The sequence below is a fragment of the Lepidothrix coronata genome, unplaced genomic scaffold (genome assembly GCF_001604755.1).
Source record: "Lepidothrix coronata isolate B3197 unplaced genomic scaffold, Lepidothrix_coronata-1.0 Scaffold110, whole genome shotgun sequence".
In the NCBI taxonomy this organism is placed as follows: domain Eukaryota; kingdom Metazoa; phylum Chordata; class Aves; order Passeriformes; family Pipridae; genus Lepidothrix; species Lepidothrix coronata.
In genome coordinates this window covers 2,111,100-2,134,591 of record NW_016690290.1, presented here as the reverse complement: position 1 = coordinate 2,134,591, position 23,492 = coordinate 2,111,100, and the positions used below count along the sequence as shown (strand labels likewise).

At 46.4% G+C, this 23,492-nt stretch overlaps 1 protein-coding gene across 4 annotated transcripts in view; it reads right to left on the bottom strand.

Moving 5' to 3' along the window:
- Window positions 1-23,492, bottom strand: part of PLEKHG4 (pleckstrin homology and RhoGEF domain containing G4) — an 83,347-nt gene that overhangs the window by 28,203 nt on the left and 31,652 nt on the right. For all 4 annotated transcript variants that reach the window (XM_017824182.1, XM_017824183.1, XM_017824185.1 and 1 more), the window contains exons 6-11: window positions 23,352-23,445; window positions 18,447-18,533; window positions 16,549-16,665; window positions 14,247-14,345; window positions 13,139-13,287; window positions 786-924 (exon numbers count right to left, since the gene is read on the bottom strand). In XM_017824182.1, the coding sequence (XP_017679671.1) occupies window positions 786-924; window positions 13,139-13,287; window positions 14,247-14,345; window positions 16,549-16,665; window positions 18,447-18,533; window positions 23,352-23,445 (685 nt within the window). The remainder of the gene's footprint in view (window positions 1-785; window positions 925-13,138; window positions 13,288-14,246; window positions 14,346-16,548; window positions 16,666-18,446; window positions 18,534-23,351; window positions 23,446-23,492) is intronic.

The window sequence follows — 23,492 nt, the reverse complement described above, 5'->3', positions numbered from 1 at the left end:
ACATGGTTTCAGAGGTCTTTCTGAAAGCCAGTGTCTGTTTGCTTCAGTTATGCCATGGCTGTAAAGAGCTTCAACAAGCACCATATGAAGGGAAGTCGAAGGTCTCACAGCAGTGCAGGGGGGGTTGAGCACGGCTCCTGGGCTAAGGACAAGAGGCTGTTTCCTGCCTGGAGACTGTACACAGGGCTGCACCCAAAGGCAAACCAATCTGCCTGCGGCTGCACCCAGAGGGGAAGGAGTGTGCCTGGGCTTATCAGGTATCAGGGACCTGAGCACAGCACAGGAATCTAAACAACAGAGTGCACTGCAGGGATGGGCAGCTAGTGTGGGGCACGCTCATTCAGCAAACCCTGCAGGACATATGGCCCAGAGGGGACACACAGGCTGAGCATCAGCTTGTTGTCATCGCTCTGCTGCTTCTCAAGGTGAAGCATGAAGAATGGCTCACCAACAGTCTTGCTGGGAGGGTCAAAAAAAGACACCCACCAGTATGTGGTGCTTACTTATGAGCCACCTCACAGATGCTTATGGGGTTTGACTGGTCCACACCTAGAGAGAAGCCAGGAGACTTTTACCTGGTATCAGGAGATAACAGGCAAAACAGTGGGTTCGTTCTCAGCACGTCTGAAAACTCTATCCCAAATTCTTATGTTCAGTTGTTTTTTTTAAGCATCTCCAGGCACCACTGTACAGCTCCACACAAGGGAGGTCCCCAGTTCCTGCTGTGGGACACAGTGTTGCAGGGCAGCAGCAGGCAGCCACTGGAACTGACAGGCAGGCCTTACCTCCTTAAAACACTCTTCCACTTTCTCAAACTCCATCACCAGCTCCAGTTCCTGGATGCGCTTGTTTGACAACATCACCAGTCGGTGAACGCCCTCATCAACTCGATTATAGAGCACGCTGGCAGCATCCAGGGCATCTCTGGAAGGGGACACAAGTCTGGTCAGGGGTTTTGCATTAGGTCCTTCCCCCAGCACTTCATGCAAACATGACCTGGATAACAGCAGTGCTGCACTCATCCTCCCTGTGGGACCCACAGTGGCCATCTCCCTATGGAGAACAGAGGAGAATATTGCTGCTCCTTGCACATTGCTGTGATTCAACACTCTGATCCCAATGCAGACAACCTGGCAGGAAGGACAAGAGCATCTCTCCCAGCCAGGCTCCTTGCAAAATTTACCATACTTGCCACACTTTTCAGCTTTTCATAAACACAGATCATTTGCATCAATGGGCTTTCACAAAACACAGGGTCAGTGAGTCTCAGCGTCTAAAACCATCATTTGAATTTAATTAAAATAAGTAAATAAGCAATCACTAGTAAGCAAATCTTTCCCGAGTGACAACAACAACATAAAGCGCCCAATGCCTCACTCACTCTCAGGATTTCCACCAGCCAAACAAAAAGGCAAAGCGTCCAACAGCCCAGCGCCAAGAGAAATGGGATTTGACGATGTTGTGGTGGAGAGATTCACAGCCTGAGCTCCCTGTCTTCCCCAGGCAGCTGTGTTGACCAAAGCCCAGCAGGCAACAGCAGGCGGCACTGTCCCTGCTGGGCTGCCCACAGCAGGGTTCACACCCCCCGTGCAGTGCACAGGTAGGGATGGAGGGGTTTGGGAAGAGCCCAGTGCCCTCAGATGCTGGAGCCAGGGACCTGGCACATCCTGGTTAGCTGATGAATGTTAGCAAGTTCCACTTACATGTGTGCAACACCTCTCCAGCACAGGCTTGGGTGAATTACAGATGGGATCCAGGAGACAGAAGAGCATTCAAGCTGATTCTTCTGCTTCAAGATTTTCGCCCCTTTTACAATTATGGGCTCAACAAAACACTACAGCCTCCTTCAGCTGTGCTCTACACCAGCAGGTTCAGCTGCCTGCTCATCTCCTGCACTTACCCTAAGCTTTCATTCTGCAATTGCCTTACAACCTTCTGACTTACGAGAGCACAGCTTTTTTATCATATTATTAAAATTATCTAAAGCCCTTGCAATACTGGTAGCTAATACTGCTAATGGAAATTAATTCAAAGCAATTCAGCATACATATTTATTTCTGTCTTGGGTTACAGGCAATCTTGAACCTATGAAAGGCAACTGAATACAAGCATTTAGTGGCAGACATCCTGTAGTTTTTATTTGTAGTATTTAATTGACACGAGGTAGCGCAATAGGTCTGGACACCTAGCTCTGCATAGCAGAAATCCACACTATTTTTCCATTCAGAATTCCACCCAGTGTGCAATGGCCAAATTCTCAAACCTCAGGCTCCTGGATACTTTTGTTTTTCCTCTTTGAAATGCCATTAGACTGAATGAATTCCTCCAAAGTGCAGCCAAAAATACCCGCATTGTTTCTGGACTAAGATCAGTGCTACTGCAGTGCAGAGCAGACAGGTTCTCTACAGAGAATCCACAGGCTTCAATGGAAAGATCCGCTCTGTAACGCTGCTCCCACATTTCCTGAAACCACCATAAACAAACAGTGATGATATGAGCCTTCTGTTTCGTAATCCTTTCCTAGGGATGGACCCAGATCCAACCCAGGGGACTCGCAGCAGCAGAGCCACAACCATTGTCCAAGCTGAGCTCTGGAAAGTGTGTTTACAGAGCAGGTTGTGGAGGCCAGTTCCCGTCAGCAGCAGTGACACAGCTGGGACAGCTAATGAGAAACAGCTTGGGAGATGGCTGGAAGTTAAATTTGGCAACACCATTAACACTGCTGGGTTTCGTGCAGCAGAGCGTAGCTGTCAGGTCCCAGTTTCTGAGTAAGGCTCCAGCCCACTGATGGCCAGACAGGCAGACACCCTTCGGCCTTACTCCCATGAGGCTGAATCCCTGCTGGCATGAATGCTCTCATCCACTCAGGAAAATACATGGATACAGCAAACACTCTTCCTCCCATAGGCACAGACAAGCGAGCACCTATAACTTTAGGCATTCCGGGCTGTTACATGCAAACTTTGCAATTATCCTCTCACGAGGCAAAGTATTTTTCAAACCTTTCTCTGAGCTTCCATGGAAATCACTTTGGTGTTGATGGTACTTCTTTGATGTCGCTCATCAGCAAACTAGATCGACCTGCTAGACCTTTCTGTAATGGGAGTCCTTCTGTCCACCCAAGCCCACGACCAAACAAGGACATGTGGCTTCAGCACTCAGCGAGATATCGCCAGATGGTAACTTATGGTGCAGGGACTCGAGACAAGAGTTCCAGCTCTAACGTTGGCTGACCTAGCACAGAGCGTGATCTGATACAGGGGAAGGGAGCCAGGGACTCCCACTCCACCCCTTTCCATGCCTGATGGAGGAAACAAACCCCCAGCTGCCTCAAATATGAGTAGTTTTCCTTGACAGCAGTCAGTCACAACCTCGGCTCCAAGGCCCTAACAAATACTACAGATTCTCACATAGCAGAGAGCACGTTTCCTAAAGTCACAAAACATCAGCTTTCCTGAAGACAACTCTATAACTATGGGGAAAAAGAATCATCCTCAAGGTAGAGGGATAGGAAGCGATTATATTAAAAAAAAAAACCCCACAACACATTTCAAGTATTTTTTTTTTATAAACAGATATAGGCCTGCCACAAGGTCACTGTGTAAAGAGGTGAATTTACTGTGCCATTGTGGACAAGACTGGTCCCTTGGAGCACACTTGAGATCAGTATTGGCCTTATGTCCAGCAAACTCCTCCAGGGAAAGTCAGGTTCAAAACTGCAGCAATAAAATACTCCCACTGGCCCACCCACCAAGTACTTCAGGAGAAGGGTCTAGAGAGAACTTCTCAGTGCTGAGCTGAACGACTGAGAAAAATCCAAAGAGCACTCTTCTGGCCCCACACATGCCTTCCACAGAAGGAATTATCCCATATTACTGGAAATACAAGAAAAATAAAGAGCCAGACCCTGAAGATCTCAGTACGACCAAGTCTTCTGTGCACTTGCAGCAGAGGGGAGGGAGCTCCAGTTCAGAAGTGAGCACTCAGCCCTTTGCCCCAGGGGATGTAATCCCTGTCTCAGCAAATACTGCAGCAGTGACAGATCTACAGTCTACACACACTCAGTCATCTGCCCTCTAGCTCAGCTGATTCAATGGTACCAACAGTGACATCCTGATGCAGAACACACACACAGAAAACCTTTCCTTTACTAATCCACAGGCATCTCAAACTTACCTGGAGTCAGTCTAGGATGCATTTGGGAGTTTATACCATAAGCAGGGACTGGGTAGAGAATTCATTTCAGAAGAGGGCTGGAAATTAGCTCTTGCTTTTATCTGTAAGTTGGGCTGTTTAGGTATATGTATAATCAAAATCCCTTTCTCTTGTCAATTAACTGATTTTGTTCTCTGTTCTCTCACAGCAGGCTATTGATACCCTTATCAGGCACAACCCAACACTTAAAGGCTGCCCCTTTTCATGGGCCTGCCAATGGTTTCCTGAGTGACTGCACACAAGACACACAGAAATAAATGTTTCCAAACAACTCCTCTGGGCTCAGAGCCCCAGAGGGACTTCAGGTGTGGCCTTACACCACTCCTCCTCCTCTTTGAGTTCCTTCAGCATCCCAGCACCTCAGTCCTTTGTTTCAAGGACCAGCCACGCTGTTTTCACACGTTCTGCCTCGCTTGGCAGGCATTCATTAAAACCTCAATGTCTAGTTGTTGGTCTTCTGTTGCATCTCCAAGGTAACTCCATTCATATGTTGTCAGTCCCCTGACAGTTCACTTTTACCAGCCCAACAGGCTCTCTGAGTAACATCCATCTTTTACTCTCTTACACAGAGGAAAATATAAGCCTTTCCACCCTGTAGTATAAAGTAGGTAGGCAAACTGAGCCAAACAAAGAAGTCACTCACAGTCCATGGGAAAGTTTGTTTTTTTGATTCACTTGGGCACTTCCAGTGCTCACAGACAGTATCCATTGGGCATTAAGCATGTTCTCCCAAACCTCTCCACATCTGTTTATCCATTTGCTGATCTAGATCTTAAAAACTTCCTAAATGATTTCCAGTATACTAGTAAACTCCACTGTATCCTGCAACAGGGAGTTTCATGGGAAAAAATGACACTTTGCACAAATACCTGTTTCTTTTTCAGAGTCAGACTCGGGAGTTTTTCATTCCTGTCCATCACTGCCTTCAAGGCAGTTTGGAGTAAACAAACCAAATATTGAAAATTTGGTTGAAGAAGAAAAAAGTGACTTCCATCCTGCCACACAAAGGAAACACCTGGTTGTTAAGAACCTTAAAGATATTTTAATAGTGGCCTGTGCAACTCTGAGGACAAAAGGCAGAGCTGTTTGAAGTCAGTGGAAAGTCTCGTCTAAACTCAGATTTGAGTGGAAGTATTGCAATTTCCCTGCACATGGCAGTGTGGTAATAAGAGTCTTTCGCTACATTCTTCCATGGTCAAATCATCAAAAGTAATTTTGCAATAGTGCAGAGTCAATATAATTTATAGCAAAAAGGAGTAGCTTGATGTCAGTTTATGTTTCCCCAAATCCTGTTTTCATTGGGCAATTATCGTTTCAGTGGAAAAGGTTCCAAACATCTTCGGTTTTCTGGAGAAGCGCCAAGCTGTTGTATAATGGTAGGGTAATTTTAAACCTATAATTTAGAAAGGCCATTTCTGTCTGAATCCATTCTTCAAAGAGGCCAGCCTTGGAGAGTTACACTTTATTTTTCAAAGCAAAATACCTGTTTTGTTTTCAAAAAATAGATGCCACAAAAGAGTCACAAAAGCAGGTGCTGCATGAGCCACGTGTGCCGATGCCAGAGACACACAAAGAGGAGATGGCAGGGAGGGGAGCAGCAGAGCCATTACTGTCCTGCACTTTCCACCCCTAGAAGAACTGCCCTAACCAACAGCAAGAACTACAGATCTAACCAGAGGGGTCATCCTCTGCCCAGCCCTGGTCAATTCTAGAATTGTAAAAATTCACGGATGGAAGGAAATGCTACATTTCAGTATTGTATTTGATGTTTAGGCAAGTATAGAGCAGCTAACCTGCCCTGGAAAATCATACATCCCTAATCATTCTGTAATTTAGAAGCAGCACAATCAGATGTTACATCAGCTTCATCTAGTCTTCCACTCCTGATGCTGAACTTCCCCTGTGGATGTGTGTGTTAGTACAGGTGTTAGCAGAAAATCAACAGGACCTGGCAACTAGGAGGTTTAAAGGATGAATTAGTCCAAAGACATCACCCAGATCACACGTGCTGATACCTTGGCTACAAACCACTTAAACATCCTGAGCAATCCTTCAGGAAGAAATCCTTCCAGCTTTTGCAGGGACAGTCCTGTGTGCCTGAGGGGTGTTTTGCAGGAAGAGAAATGCATTAGAGCCATTCTTGGTCATTAATTCCTTTTGGTAGCAACCTACACAAGTGTCATATTTGTAATAATCTCACAAAAAGAGGTCAACCTCAAAAGCACAATCCTGCTCTTCAAGCTGAGACCTTCACGTGCAGCTGAGGTTAAAATTCAAACTGGCCATGGTGAAGCTAAAGCAGATATTGATAAATAAACTAATTATCCTCTGCAGCACACAAATAACCATGGTGGTTTCAATTGCCAAATAAAAGTATTTGAGAAACTGGGTACAGTTTTCAGAACCCTAAAGTGTCCTTAGAAAGGCACAGGGGTCAAACATCAAGTTTGGGGTTGCCTGTGGGATTCCTGTTCCTTTTGAGGATGGGAATGGTGGATCTAGCTGAGACCACAGACCTGGTTGAATCCCTCCTCACTAGGTTACCTGACAAGCACATGCACTGGGAGCAACTCATCCAATTAATACCATGCACGACAGACCATAATTGCTGAGAGAATTCTCTTTTGTTTGTTTAAACATGTTTTTAGCAGAAATATACCAAGAAATCCCTTTAAAAGCCAAGGAATCAATGCACAGTTAAACAAGTGTCCAAGTGTGGTCCCAAGCTGTGACCTTTGATTCTTTTTGCAGCCTGGCTTGCATTCAGTTACAATAAAACCGTGCTCAGATTCTGGTTGATTTTAAATCCCAGTAAGATCCATAAAACTGACTGGAAAAAAAAACACTGTAAGAAATCTCAAACCAACAAGTAGCCTGGGTAGGGGGAAAGCTCACTCTGCAGTGGAGCCTGAGATAAGATGTGCAAACACCATCCTGGGAACACCAAGCTTCAAGCTGAGGTTTTCTATCAGCTGTAAACAGTTTCTACCTCCAAACCTTCTTTCATGTGCATTAACTTATTCCTGTTTATATTTTATATTGAGGTTCAACAAAAGTCTAATGGTTGTGAGCCTGGGAGTTGGGGCTCCCAGGCTTTCAGGGCGTCCAGCTCAAACATACACACACTGTCATTTAAAAACCACATACCTATTTCCCTGATACATCCTCATTTTTCCCACTTCCCACGTTATAATAGCAGGGACTGTGCTATTAACCACCTCCAGCAACCAAAGCATCTATCCCAGTGTAGCCATATAAAAAAATGGTACTTGTGGGATGGTCTGGGCTGAGGCAGGAATGTCAGGCGGTTCAGCTAACATCCTATACTGGAAAGTTTTTGCAAGTTTTTCCATAACATTTTTAAACAGATAAAACAGTGTGTCATTAATTACCTAATGCCCTGTTGGCATGACAAATATTGCAAACAAAACCAAGCAAAACTGGAGTCTTCTGGGTAAATTCTCACTGAATCCAAGATGATTTAGGACATAAAACAGCAGAAAATAAACAACAGAAAGGGAGCTGAGGGGAATCATCTCATAAAAAGCCTAAAAGAACAATGCAAACTTACCTAGATAGAATTCTGCAATCTTTTACCTTTCTGCAAATGCCACAACTGACTCCACACAGCACTTCATGCACTCAGGAGGACAACAGCTCCAGCTCCACACTCCTTTATGTGTGGAGCAATGAGGTTTGTTTAATGCAAGGGTAAGTGCTTTTTACCAGGCTAAAACCACCAGGCAAACAGAGGGAACAGGTTAGACCATAACCAGAATGAATACCAAGCAGCACGGTATGTGTTTGGGTCGAAATGTCGCCCTGTGCTCCTCCCTCCACCTGACACAAACAAATAAAGCCGTGGACAAGCACTGCCACCCCTGCTCGGCCAAGGGTTAGTGCTCGTCAGCACCTTCTGTGTCACCAGCAACAGCGCAGAGGCGTCTCGGGGCAGAGAGCTGCCAACCTCTGAGGCCTGAATTTAAGCACCTTTTTTTTTCATCTCACTTCAAAGGTACACTGAGAGATTGTCCCACGATGAAGGTTTCAGGATTAGGTCCACGGGAGGAACATGTGAAGGACCTACCAGTGCCAGGTGCCTCTCGCAGACCATGTCAGGAGTGGCAGCATGAGAGGCTCCCAAAGCTCCCAGAGAGGCTGAAGATGAGCAAGTACTGCTTAAGGGAACCAAGAAACTGGCATCAATGAGAACGACACAAGCACTACCATCTCCTGAAGCACACAGAGACACAGCAGACACACATCTCTGAAGAAGAAGAAAAGGGATGGCAGAAGACAATGATGCCTCCAGGGAGGATTTCCCAGTGTAAGCTCCTGGCTGTGACCACCAGCCTATGGCACCAGCTGCCAGCTTGGAGGTGCACACATTGTACCTTCCAAACCAAGAATCCCAGTCTGCCCAGACCAGGACTCACACACCAGACACCTCTAACTTTGCTCCCAACTTGTCCCATATTTTGGATGATCAGCTTAGTCTCTTCTTTCTCTACCCCAGGCAGACAGAGCTTCAGATGGTGCTGTGCAGTTCCTTGGCAAGGGGCAGAGAGCCTGCACATTATCCAGGTTTACTTCCACCAAAGGGAGCTTGTACACCACTCTGCAGAGCAGTATGTGCCAGCCTTGTAGCATCCAAGGAGTTGCTACTAGCAGGAGTCTTGCTGAAGACCCACAAACATGAGCTGTGCAACATCACACAGCTATAACCCACTGCATCAAAAACTGGTCATGGCTTCAAGCACACTCAGTGCCTCAATAGTGTCTGTGGAAGATAGGCACAAGAACTGTGCTCTAAGATCATCCTCTTTGTTGCTGTTATTGAGTCAGGTCCAGCATCAGGAACCTGGCAGCTGCTGCTCAGGAAGTCTGCTCTGTGCTGTCCATTACCTCTGCTCAGATCCCCACCCAGGGCTTCCAACCAGATCACCAAGCCACACTAAAAATAGCCAGCTCACAAAACCAGCTCTTGCCTCTCACCACTCCACCCTCAAAGTACAGACACTAACTATACTGCAAACAAAGGAGAATTCACTCCTCCATCTATTTATAAGCTGCTTATTCACAGCTTGCAAGCACAGATTCTTTTCAGATGAGGAGCTTGGGGGAAGAGGTTATGCTTTTTCTGGTTCCATGTTGCACAGAGCCAAGCACTCAACGTGGTCATTCCTTCACCAGCTGAGGTTTTTCTCTTCCTTTCAGCTCTCACCTCCAGCCTTGGGGATATCTTGTCCATCACCATGCAGAGCATGATGCAATCCCACTCCCATGCCACAGTGAGAACATGGGTTCTCTGGGAGAGCCAGGCATGTGGCAGGTGTATCCTGGTTTAACTAGCATAAACCATCTTTGCATTAATATAAAATGTTTATTCCTTCTTTACTCCACCTGTGACTCACAGCATATCTGCAGGACGAAAGGCACCACTGGACAGTTTGTCTGGGCACACATTCCCAGCTCTGGCTATGCTGGAAGATCAGCAATAATGAGAACAACAGTGGAAAATGTCTGGCTAAAGACCAGGTCAAAAGTCTCCTTGCCTTGCTGCCCAGCCCCACATGGCTGACTCACTTTAGCAAGAGCTCCCATGGCTGCTGCCTGACTTCTGGCAGCTTCTCTGATACCTCCATCATAAGACATAAATCTTCTAAATCCACCACAAAAGCAGCAGTGCATTAGTCCACCTTCCACAGCTGGGTCAGTGAGCTGCCTGCAAGCTACAGGTTAGTTGATCACTACACTAGACAGCCAGAAGCCAAAGCTACACCTGCTAACCAACTCTATGTTCCTTATTAAAGACAGTGGTAGTTAAAAATTTCCTGTTTGCAAGTGCAAAAAAGTATTAACAGCACTGAAGTGATGGAGGTCTCCATGGCATTTGTCCACGCTCACCAACAGAACTTCAGCTAGGCTAACAGCTCTGCACTGCAATCCCCAGAGGGACTGGGGCAGCAAAACCTCTACGAGTTCAGCCAACAGACCTGGAGGAGCCTTCAGCACAGCAGATGGTGTGAAGGTAGATGTGCTGGCTCTAAATCCAACCAGCTCCACCAATAGTGAAGAAGTGGCAATGCCACCTCCAAGGTGGCCAGCCCCTGTTGAAGCTGTCACTGCAGCACTTAAAGAGGCACCACAAAGACATTGGCTCATCAGTGCCACACCCACACCAACTCCAGGCCAAACTCCCATTCCTGGAGGCAGGAGAGCAGAGAGGGACCATCTGAGCACACCACGTCCCCTGAGCCAACTCTCTGCTACGAGCTGCCTGCAGGATGTGTTTTGGTGACTGAGCTCCTCCTTGCTAAGCTGGGAAAAGGCAGAGATCCAGAAAAACTGCTTGGAGAAGTCTGTCTTTCCCTTTGTGGATAAGCAGCTGGATGGGCAAGGCTGTATTTTACAGTGGTACTTGGTGGAGAAAGAAGTAAGAAGACTCCTATTGTGAGATGACCAAGAGTTGAGGAACTTGTCAAAGCCACTGCTCTGGTGCTACAATTTTACCTTTAGTTCTCAACTTCTGGATGGCCTATTTTAATTAAGTGGAGGCGAGAGTCCAGAAAATTGCTCTTAAAATTGTTTCCTCTATTTATATGTAATTCTCTCACATTTGGACAGTTACCTGTTCACAGCTGGCCTCAGCTTAGGACTAAGAAGTCCTGGCAGTCATGACTCCCTGTTTTATCAGACTTTTGCACCACAAGAGAGAATAAAGAACAATGGGACACGTGACAGAAACAAGAGCCAAAAGGTGGCTCAGAAGACTAAAGCCATTTGACTTGCTTCCGTAAATAATTTGATTTCAAGTATTGGGAGAGTGGGTGTGGAATTAAGCTTTAAGAACTGGTCTAGATTTTACAATTCAAAGTCCAGAACAGCAGTACCACAGGCCCTGCTGAGTGCACACACAAAGTCCTGTTCCATTTTCACACACCACCGGTTAGAAATCGAACACTGGACCCACATACACACCAGTATCTTCTCCATGCCAGCTTAGTAGGCCAACTACAGTATTTTGTCCCTACCCTGCTTTGATCATATCTGTTACAGAAGCCTTTGAAAATCATAACCAAAGGAGCCTTTACAGGGTTAGCAGAGCTCAGAACCTTTAGTATCTGCATGCCAGATTGGAAAGAAGGAGCAAGTGCAGAGCCACAGAAGCCCCAAAAGCAAAAGTGCCTTATACAGAGTTCTCTAGCCAAGTGATAGAGCTTTTTTCCCCATTTGAAAATATCCTGGAACAAGGAAGAGTGGATTTATTTAGTCCTCTGTCCTGAGCTGGATGAAAAGCAGGCATTTCCTCAGTAAAGATACTGTATGGATTTTAATTTCTACAACTACTCCACAGGCTAAAAGAGGACTAACTTTCTCCTGCTGTATTCATCTATGCTCCTCAGGCTGGAGAGAGCCACATATATTTGAGCCATGGCATGCAGTCTCCTCTCATACAGGCAGGCAATGAATATTTCTTGAATGAAGCAGAGAACATGCTACACAGCCTCAGCATGCACTCCAACACTGTACAATCAAAGAATTCTGTGTGTATCCCCCGCCCCTGCCCTTGCTAAGGTAATCAAAGCAGTAAATTATCCTTAGGGGCTCTGTCAGATCAGGTTTCAAAGTTGATCATTTCCCTGCACAAGAACACAGGCTTAGCTTAAAACCAAAACAAAACATAAAACCCATGCATGTTCTCCCTAGTCTCCTAGGACTCTAAAGTTGCTGTGTGTTGCTTAAAATAAAATAAATAAAAAAACCTAAACAGAACACAAAAACTCGCATTATTGTGCTTCTCATGTCATGTGAGAATGAAAAGACTGTACTGTATTAATTCAATCCAAAATTGCATCAAGATTACTTCACCAGTTCAGCAAGACAACTGTCTGCACAGCCTGCCAGAGCCGCTGACAGCAGTCACAGCAAGGAGGGAACAGAAATAGTTACACAGCCTGTCCCCACAGTCCCCTCTCAGCACCAAAATGTCAGCCCCCTTCTCCCAGTGACAGGTACCAATTTGCACTGTCGCTCGCTGAATTTTCAAAGAGAGGTGTTTTTCTCTTCCCAGTGTTTGGGTGATAATACTCCATAACTATTTTGTTATCTTCTCTCCATTCCCTCCCTTCAAACCTCCCAGCTTGTGATGGCAACACGGAGTTTGAGCAGAGCAGGGCTGCGGATGCACGGAGCCATTCCACACCAGCCCGCCATCCTCATCTGCACCCACATGCCAGGGCTTATCTCACACTGGGGCTGGAAGCTCCTGGGAGCAAAGGCTGCCTTTCTACCTTGTTGTTTGCACAGCACATAGCACAGAGGCCTTCACAGGCTGATAGGCTTCAGGTGTTTTAGCAGTACAAACAGGAGTTGTGCAATGCCCCGGGGATGTCAAACAGCTGGGCTCTCTCAGCCCCTGCTTCTCATACCAACCCTGCAAATGGGCAGAGACTATTTGTTTGTGCAAACCAGTACCAATGTGTGAGGAGATCAGAGCCTGCTGCAGCCAGAAAGCATTCCTCACAGTTAAGGTCCTGGGAAATCCCCTTGCATAAGGAGTGCCTTGGGAAATCACACAGTGATAATGCCCTGGACCTAAACATTCATCACTGGCATCACCAATTAAGGCTTGTGTTTCAGAGGTGCACAAAATATCCAGCTCTCTCTCCACTACAGAAGATAAGTCTGATTTGGCTCGAAAAAGGAAGTTTAACCATCTAAGTGAATAGACTAGTTTTTGAACTAGGGATGAAACAGTCAGGATAAAAGTAAACCTACATTTTTCACCTTTGCTGTTTTCAACATAATTCCTCACTACACAAAGCTGCTCTCTAGCCTCCAGCAATGAAGGGGCATCTCGGGGAGATTCACAGTGCCTGCTTTTTGCTCATCTCCATCTCCTCCCACTCTGGGGGCTCACCTGTAGTCATGGGTGAGGGTGACACAAGATTCCTCCTTCCTCAGCCTGGCCAGGAGTGCTCCACCCTCCAGCTGCAGCCTGACCAGCCGTGTGTCTTCAAGAACGTTCTTCATCAACTGCCTGTAGGTCCTCAGCAGCACAGCTGCATCCTGGAGGGATCACAAGAGTGAGATGAGCAGTTACTGCAACCTACGGGCAATGAGGGAACAGGCAAAAACCAGCACCCAACCCAAAACACACCCAAACCACATCTCACCTGGGCCCACCCTAGCAGAGGGGAAGGCTGGTTCCCACAGCTGTGTCTCTCAAGCCTGCCAAGTCCCAAGTGATAAACAGCGTTCCTTATTGTGACCCAATTCTCATCACTGTTGTTCCATTCACTTGCTGGGCACAGAAGGAATTCAGCCTCATCTTCCACTCACAGCTAGCTCCTACTGTTCTGAGAGCCTAGACCTGCATGGCCTCAAGCCTTGGGACAAGATGGATGTAGTATGGTATCTTCCCTTGATTTACTACTGGGACCCTCAGTGCAGAGCTGGCAGCAATGTCCTACCACGTCAGGGGTACAGCAGCTTCTCAAGAGGGGGAAGAGAATGTTTGTGACAACACAGGCTTGGTGCTTGTACCTTCCCTCTCTTCCAGCCCACTTCCAGACTTCTGTTCTGGAAGCAGCAAAGCTGGAACCACACACAGAACTGTGCTGTCACCTCACTTTATTCCAGGCCATTTGAACTGACCTGGTGTGTCACAGCCCGAGGCAGCTGCTCTGCCCTGGGCACACCAAAGCTCGTGGCAGCTACAGAGCTGTGGAGCTGCTGAAAACGCACTCCAGTGCTGGAGCCAGCACCCATCAGCAACAAGCCCAGCTGGAGAGATCTCCTGGGTGACACTAAAGGATCAATGAGCCACTGAAGCTTCTACCACTTCATTTGGATCAGCCTCTACTACTCTCGCTGTCCTACCAGCTCCTCAGTGACACGCAGCACTTGGAACACCCTGCTACTACAGCTTGCAAATTCAAAGCTACAGCTTTTCTGCAGCTTTTCTGAGCTATCCTGCTCTCTTCTCTCTCAGGCCCACCTCTGATGAAGGTGAGGGACAGGCTTACCTCAGCTTTTTCTGGTAATTTTCCAGATTCCACTTTATGAATAGCTCCCTGAAGGAAGGCACAAGCACCTTGGCATCCTTGTAGCAAGTGTTCCAGCTTCTATGAGAAGAAAGGACCAAGGCAGAGATTATTGTCTCACAGCTGACAGGAAAGGTGTGTTTTGAGCTTGCAGAGGGTTAAAAGTACAAAAACCAAGAGAGAATCAAACACATTAACCCAAGGGTTCAATTATACCATCTGGTGAGGCTCAACCAGCAGAGAGAGGCCCTTCACACTACCCCCAAGGCCTCTATGCAGACTTTATAAACTTGCATACTCGTGCTTGTATGGGCCATGCTTTACAGAAATCAGTCCACTTATGTCCCACATTCTTCTATTATTAGCATTTCTTGTAACTTCCCATGAAGATGAATCACTATGCACGAATTTTAGAGAAACAAAACATAAAACAAGTACTTGGAATTTTTCTACTTTAAATCATTCCTCTTCATGTTAAAAGTAGTGTAAATTAAAGAACAGGAAACTGGAAAGCTTCCAAAATTAAGCACCTTAAGCTATGGACAAATCTGAAATCCTTCCTTTCTTCGGAGTAGGGGGGAAGGGGAGAGAAAAACAAACAAACAAAAAAACCACCAAACTTTTCATAACAGTTCATGAGACATTATTTTTTAGAAAAGTCAGAGACATGAAGCCTAAGTATTGTCAGATGCCACCCTTTAGTCACTGGAATCAGAGCAGGGAGAAACAGCTATTCCAAAATAGCCATGCTCAAAACAAAACAAAAAGGCAGCTGTTTGAATCCATACTGAACCAAACTCCCTCCTCCCCGGAGTGCTGGAACAGCCCCAGCAGTGACAGATTAGCAGGCAGGATGCAGGTGAGATCACTGAGACAGGAAATAAATGCTATTTGCCACATAGCTGCAGAGCTAAAGGAGCTGAGCACGTGGGTCATTATCACACACAGTACACACAGGCAATCCATACAAACCAACTCCCATATTAACTCCCTTTGGTAACATTTTACATGTTAAGATGTAAGACACAAAGGAGTAGTCTGATATCATGCTCCTTCCCTCAAGAATTACCCTCCTGCACACACAGAGCACCTCAGCTCTTGAGGTATTCTCAACTCTGCCCAGAAAAATTAACCCATAACCTCTTGCAAAGTTCCTCTGCTTCCTCACTGCCAAATAAACTTCAGCATCTCGAATTCAACCCCAGGCACCAAGATTAGGCTTCTGTACCTCTGCATCAGCATGGGTCCGTCCTAGTATTTTTAGATGAAAGTTTCAAAACTGGGTTCTAAAATAAGTTGGAAAAGATAAGTTAACATTTGCCACATGCTAAGGCTAACTGCTGAAGCCTCCTACCAGTGCCACAGTGGTTTTATCAATGACATCTTAATCTGTTTCTGCACTGTGCCATGCAGCACTCCGGGCAGCGGGGTCAGAGCCAAAAGACCACTGGATCCTCTGGAAGCTGAGGTGACAATTCTGTCATCCACCAGGGTGAGCAAGTCAAACTCACTGTGAAGACAGCCAGCTTGTGTGCAGATTTACAGAGATTTAATCCTGTCTAGTCTCAGCATGCCAAATAACTCCTAACTCTCAATACAGCTTTTAAAGATTCAAACAGCACATGAGTCCACAGCACCCAGGCTCCCTCCACAGCACAAGCACACACAGAGCTGGGCATTGGTGCCACAGATGCAGATTTCTGGCAGTCTGCACGTACCCTGCTGCATGGAAGTGAAAGATATTCCTAAAAGAATTCTGAACTGATTATCAGGAACTTTAGGTCTCACTCCTGCAAGGACTGCAGTTTTCCTATGGGGCTCTTAGCTCGATCTGGGGAACTTGCTCCAAAACCAAAAAGACTTAACTATTTTTATTATGCTCAAATTCTTGATTGTTAGTTCAATGGAAACACGACACCAACACGTTCTCCTGAGATTAGTTTAAGAAATGTATGCTCTCAATCCTCTAACTGAAGAGCCACTCTGTATAAAACAAAACAGGATTCCATTTCAGATTTGACCATATCTTGAAGGGAAGGAAGAATTAATGCAGTTCAAGCAGATGAGGTGAAAACTAAAATTTTACTTCCTGCAGTCATGCACCCATTTTATGAAGACAGTATTAGCATTCTTTTGATAACAGAGATTCATTTGAAAACATAACTGTTACAGTAACATTGTCTTTTAATGCTCGTAGGCTCAGCTGTTGACAGGTTCCTCTTGCTTGCACTCTGTTCCTGTGCCACTGCTCCTTCAGATGCCAAAGCACACACAGCCCACTCACCATGCGGAAGCTCAGCCAGTCCCGGTGGCAGTAGGGGAAGGTCCCATCCAGTTCTAGAGGCAGCTGTGAGCTCTCTATGTGCTTATGGAGGGATTTCATGGAGGTGAGGAGTTCAAACTGCACAGGAACAGAAGCAAAAAAAAAAAAAGCACGCTTGCTTTAGAGTGTGAGTATTGGAGGAGGAGGGGACGGTTAACAAAAGACAGAATCCTTCATTTCTTTATCTATCTTGCACAGAAACACGACACACAGTGTATATCTACAATATCACTACAATATGAAGGAGAAAAAAAAAATCAATTCAATCTCAGAGCAGCTTGTTGAACAGCTCAGTGGGCGAACCCTGAAGGAATGCAGGCCACAACACGCTGTTCCACCAGGCAGAACATCTGTGATGGAAGTCTGGCAGCAGCCAGCCTTCTCCAGAGCCAGTACCTCCTGGTGTAAGCACAGCAACTCCCTCACATGTTCCCACATTGTGCTCCAATCTGCATTTGTTTGGAGAGTCTGGGAGGTTAAATCCAGCCCCCAGCTTCCCCGTCTCACTTCCTGGAAAAACAGTCTCACAGAGCAGTCTCTGCCCTGCCCTCAACTCTCCACTCAGCAGCTATTTGCTACAGGAGTTTCATGGATCTTGACACAGATAAGTTGCCTTCTGTGAGTCTGTAGGACCTCAGAGGATTTTTATACTCACTAAAGCAAGAAGTGCTCCTGCAGGTACATGGAAGCCAGCCCAGACACAAACTCAGGTGCAGACATTTAATTCCCCCACACACACTGTGAAGTTTCCACCTCCTTACAAAATAGTGATGATGCTCCCAATTCCTCCTGCATGCCCGGGTCTTTATTAGCCTTTCCTCTGTTCCCTCCTACGCTCCTTGTATTTGTTCAGGGTGTTCAATGTCTTCTGTAGCTCTCCCTGCATGCACATGCCTGCAGTCAGTCCATTCTGACTTCAAATTCTTCCACGAGGGGCAATGAGGAAATGGACTAATAGAATTTGTTATTCTTTAGCCTTTTGGGACACTACACCACACACACAGCAAACCTGATGCCTATCACAACCTCTTCATCCACAGGAGCCAAAAGGGAGGTACTGGCCTGCTCTGAAGCCTTCAGGGTTTCAGCAGGCACAGAATTTCAGTCCAATCTTGTCTCTTGCAAGAGTCTTAAAAGCAGAGGGAGGACCAAGATGCAGTCTGATATCTATTCACTCACCACAGGGTGGCTGGGAGCCTACATTTCTTATACAGCTATGGCATACCAAGGCAGTTTTACTACTAGTGGGGGGAATTCATTGATGTTGTGATAACTTTCCCTCCTGTTAGCCTTCTCAGACATTTCAGCAAAGGGAACTTCAAACAAATGCCCATCTCCTCTTCCCCTTCTTGCAGAATCTCTCAGCCACTGACAGCACCAGGTATGAGGAGAGGAAACAGGAGATATGCAAAATCCAGGAAAGCAACAAGAACCTTCAAAGGGGGAGTTCAGGATTCAGCCTAATGTGATCTCTTCCTAACCAAGGATTTCCCCCCTTGTTACTGGCATGAAAAGCATTACTAGTGCTGTTAATTGTGCAGGGCTCCCTCCACACAGCTATTCATGTTCCCAGCAAACCCCCTGGTCCTGAGGGCCCCAGCAGACTGACACAATTATGGTACGAATGTCACTGATGGACTCGGCAATAAACAGAGCATGAGAGAGATCTGTTCAGCCCCCATAAACATTACAACCCCATAAATACCACACCTGCAAGAGACCACAACCATAAAACACAGAGAACAGCTACAAAGATTTCATGTGAGAATAAACATGATACCAACCACAGAGAACTCACTGTTTGGAGAGTTAAATAAAGGATATCACGGGCTGCCCAGCAAACCCCCAGGTTCCATTACCTGTCTCGCTGGTGGCTTCTCCATCCGAAAAGTCAGATCTCTTTCAACCAGAAGCAGTACCCCATGAATGCAAGGAGGATCCATGTCCTACAACAGAGCAGAGCACACATTCATTACTGATCTGTCTGGGATACTAAGGAGGATGTACCATACCAAGTTCCTACACCAGATTGCAATTTATCCTTCAAAGGCATCTAGGAAGCCCAGAAGGCAGTCGGCAGGAATTAGGGACAGCCAGTCTACAGAGCACCAAGGTGATGTCCTTAAGGTAGTTTGTTTCAGATCAACTACTCCTGTAATATTTAGGGAAGCAATGGAAGAACTCAGGTCTTGGCTGTACTAAAAAAACTCTGCCTTCTACACAAGGAAGTGTGTCAGGGTTAAAATAGACAAAATGAAAAAAAAAGCAAAACCAAAAACCGTGTTCAGTGTCCAAGTTTTTTCTCGGTAACTTTCCTGGTCACCTCACCTAACCAAAAGGAAGTTGTGTTTTTTTTAAACCCCACAGTGCCAAAGAGGTCAACTTCTCTTTACTTACTGCCAATTTACAATCAAGTACTTGCATCCTGTTTCTACTGTTAAACAGGCAGAAATCCCAAATACAAGGGATGTCTGGCAGCTGCAGTTCAAACTCAGTGATCCAGGAGCAGCCCTGCAATTACAGAAACGCTCTACACGGAAGTGAGAAACGGGCACAGGGAGCGACAGCAGGAAGAGGGAAACGTGGCAGAAAGATCCAGACCATGGAGAGAGGGCTCACCACATATGTGATGCCTGGACCAGGAAAGCAAAGAGAAGAGCCACTGAAGCTGTCATGCCACATGGTTAAACAAAAGCCATCCCATTTGGATGTCTCCTACATGGTCTCTGCGTCTGCAAGGATCTCAGGAACTTTAATCTTTGTCAAGAAACAAATCCTTTGTAGTACTGCCCAAGCTGCAAGGGAACTGCCACAGAGCAGCCCATGACAGCAAAGGGAACCTGTTTAAATAAACACCTCCAGCCGTGTGTAGGCTCAAATATCTGCCAGGAACAGCAGAGCCAGAGTAGAGAGGCAGGTGGACCAGCAGAGACTGAGCCACCTAACATGACACTGGCCCCTGTTCAGCAATTAAGAAACAATGCCAACACAAGGAGCCCCCGTTCTGCAAGTGAAAACAGCAGCAGAGATTCCAGAACAGAGGAAAAAGACCTTTCTCTCATCCAGTCCTAAACCACGATCCTTTCAAACAGGGAGGAAAAAATCTCAGCTGAAACATCTTCCAAAACTGTGAGAGGTTTCTAATTCTTCTCAAACCCCTGTCACCAAAGGTACTTATTCACACTTTCACTGTTATTCGAACACTGATCAAAAGGCCAGAAAAAGAATTTATTGTATAATAAGGCTGCATTAGTTAAATACTGAAGGTCATCTGAAGAGAGGATGGGGAGATATTACAGCTGTATCAGTAGCTCTGAATTTATCTGCTAGAAAGTACTGAGGGATGAAGACCAGACACAGCTTCAAGACAGATGATGGTACTAAACACATTTATTCTTACACAATCCCTCTTCTACTCCAACAGTCATGAGATGAGGGATAAAGGTAGAGATGGTGTAACAAGAGGTTACCAAAACAGCCAAAATACTCACTTGTTTGTTTGTTCTGAAATAGAAACTGAAAATAGAAACTGAAAAACCATTCATAAATAAAGCTGTCAAGGGAGAAGTTCACAGTTTTCCAATCCAAGAAGAAGCTGCATTTCCAAAGAAATCAAGTATTTTTCACCATATTTTTTTAATTTAAGCAGCTGAGGGAAGATGAACAGCACTGATGGAGCAATCCAAAGACTGAAACAGTTACAGAAGTGCCTCAGGAGACAGGCAGAGCTGGAAACAGCAGGAGGCTACCTGAGGAAGCTTTCTTGCAGCTTTCTGCACAATCCCTTACCACTTTTGCTAACAAAGCCAGCTATTTGGAAGCAAAGAAACAGAGTTTCCCACATATAAGTGAACTGCTCACCTCCCAAAACAGGTACCAATGTGGAAAGGGTAGAATAGAGGGGCATCAACAGGAGCTCAAAAAGCACCAGGGTAAACAGCCATCCCTTTATTAGAGAGAGAATTAGATACTTTCTTCAACGTTTCCTGGACTGAAGTTTCAGTCTTCTGGCTTCCTGCTCCAAATGGAAGCCCATAGCCAGACTTAACTGGCACAGTCTGAAGCCAGGGCTGACAGGAATGTCTGTGCAGAGGGGAGAGTGCCCAGATACCCCAGTCCATCTCAGTGACCACTCTACAGAAGTCCTCTGTACTTCTACAGCGAGTGGGAATTCAAATGGAAATAACCCTTGAACAGAAGGCCAGTGCACACACTCCACTGTCCATGCCCTGCCTGCTCACTGAGCAAGGGTTCAGCCCAGCACCACTGAGCAGCAAAGCTCCTCTGATCAGACCCCCCAGCACAGAGCTTACTGGTGACAATGTGTGACCAAACATCACGGCAGTCACCTCTGCAAAATTCCTTGCTCCAAAGCATCATGACACAGTTTCCCACAGGAACAAGCGGGATCTATTCTTGCAGCGTGGCCACACTGTGCATTTCCCTTCACCTCCATACAGAGCTGCCAGAGTTCCTCCAGCTTCTTCCGGAGTTAGCTCTGCAGCAGCTCTTTATTCAGCCCCTGCTCCCTCTGCTCCCACTGCTGCCTGGGACAGAAAGATTTCCCAGCTACCCAGTACTCTGAAAAGGAAGAGGGGGAAAAAAAGTCTTGCAGAATGTAACTGCAAGGCAGAGGACAAGCTTCCACCAGTTTACCAGGTGGGTCCAGGCAGAGCAATGGACACGCTCCCAGTGCTGGAGGGAAAACTAACCTGAAAGCACCAAAAGCTGTCCTTTAGCACTTAATTCCAGTGCATTCACTCTGCATAGATGGTAAAGTGGAAGAAGGATTTCCTCAGACTGACAGACCCTGACTCAGGAACCTCTGCTCCCCAGGATCAGTCTTCACTCCCCAGGAGCCTCTCTAGGTTTAACAGATTCGGATCCTGCACTGCAGCAGGAAAGGACTCCGCATTAGGGCATCTGATCTGTGCTTAACCACTGTGAAGCAGTGCTTCCAACTGCTGGGTCAAGAGGAAAACAACCCTTGGGAATTTAACAAGCAACACTGGACTTCAGCATTTAACAGATTCTACCACATTATCAAACAGGCTCCACAAAAACCATGTAAGTAAAATCCTGTTTCAGTGGAGTGCAGGACAATGAGCTCCAGACAGTGTGCCACAGGTAAGAGACACTGAGATGTGTCAGGGATTTCAGAAAGGACCTCAAGGAGATGACCTGCTCTGTGACCTTAGAAGCATAACATACAGTCTGTGGTTCTGCAGCCACTGGCCAGCAAACCCTGCTGCACTCTGGAACACTTAGCCTGCCTCACTGCAGTTACACTCAGTTTTCTGTATTACTCTATCCTTGTTTCAGAGCAGAGGAGAATATTGCCATGGGATCACGGAGCAAATGCTGAAGATCTCCAAAAGGCTCAGAGGAGCCAGGGATTACTCCTTGCCATAATCAGATAATAAGTTCCCCAAAGGGGTCTCCTTTAAGGAGTCTTCAGAAGAGTCAGCATAAGATTCAAAAAACCATAAGCAGAGTAATCAGCCTCTGTCAGTCACTGTTACCTGAAGCACACACTGAGGTCCAGCAATCTGTCTTGCAGCACATTAATCTCTGTTAACTAACTGTTGCACCACCCAGATAAGGAGGTGCTCAGAGCCAAACAGCCATCACAGCAGGATATTTCAGAGGCACTGCAAAAAGCTTCCCCCCTCCCTCATTTTAGGGAGGAAACTTCAGGTTAAAATGGCATTATTACCATGCTTCTATGAGAGTGGGGACAGCCAGAATACGTTGCTGATTTCCAAATCATCCCACTAAGACCACCATGGAATTTACATGGGCAATGAAACCCTGAAAAGCTTTAGCAAGCCCACTGCCATGTGGGCACAGCATAAAAGAGAACATACTTGTTTGTTACCTCTGCAGAACTGAGCAGGGCACCAGATTACTCCTTCACCACAGAGAATGAGGACGCTGATAGAGCTCACAGCTCCACCCAGCCCAGGAAGCAGAAGGACAGACCTCTGACTCAGACCCAACTCTCAGATGTGGCACTGAAGCACATAAACCACAGACATCAGCTTCATTACAACATTGCCCCGTTCCAGTTTGCAGAGTTTGAGTCCTAAGAGACCTAAGCTCTGATTTAAGAGGAACACCTGCTTAAACAAGATTAGTCATCACTACAACCCAGCAGCTCCCTGGCTTTCCAACAGAGCAGACAGTTTCTATCTGGGAGCGGGGGCAACACAACCCACTGCCTTTCCAAGTGACTGATATGAAAGCCTTTGACCTGAAGCAATATAGAGTTACAGCACGTCCGATTCCAATCAATCACCGACAGCTACATCAACAGCTGCATGTGCTTTTCCACCTGGCATGGCAAGCAGTGTCCTTCCCTTCCCAAGGCAGCAGGCAGAGCCCTCTCTTCCTCCCTTCTCCGTGATGGGCAAAAATCCCTGCACATCTCACACAGCCCCTCAGTGCAGGGGACATCTCCAAGCAGGATAATTCCTCACAGCATTTAGACTTGGGTACAGGCTCTTCTCAGCACCGAGATGAAAGCAAATTTTCAGGGATGGGGAGAGATGTTCTCCCCTAACTCAGACTTGCTTGGGTTTTTTCGCTTTGTCTGCAGCCTGGTAAGGCCAGGTCATCCTCCTAAAGCAGGGCTGGGCACGTAACTCCACCTCCCAAAGCCAACTGGAAGCCAGGTGCCAGATGGAGACAAAAGCAGCAGATGGAGATGTCCCATCCAAGCACACAAGCCAGCCAGTGTTGCTCTGCCCAAGCTCAAGGCTCACCTGCAATATGCTGAACGCCTTGAAGAGAGCAGGAACCGGGGAACAGCGACGAGCATCCACGAGAACAGTTAGACCCAAAGCCTGACACTCTGGTCTGCAAGGACAAACATAAAAAGGTCACCTTTGTCACCAATGAAAATC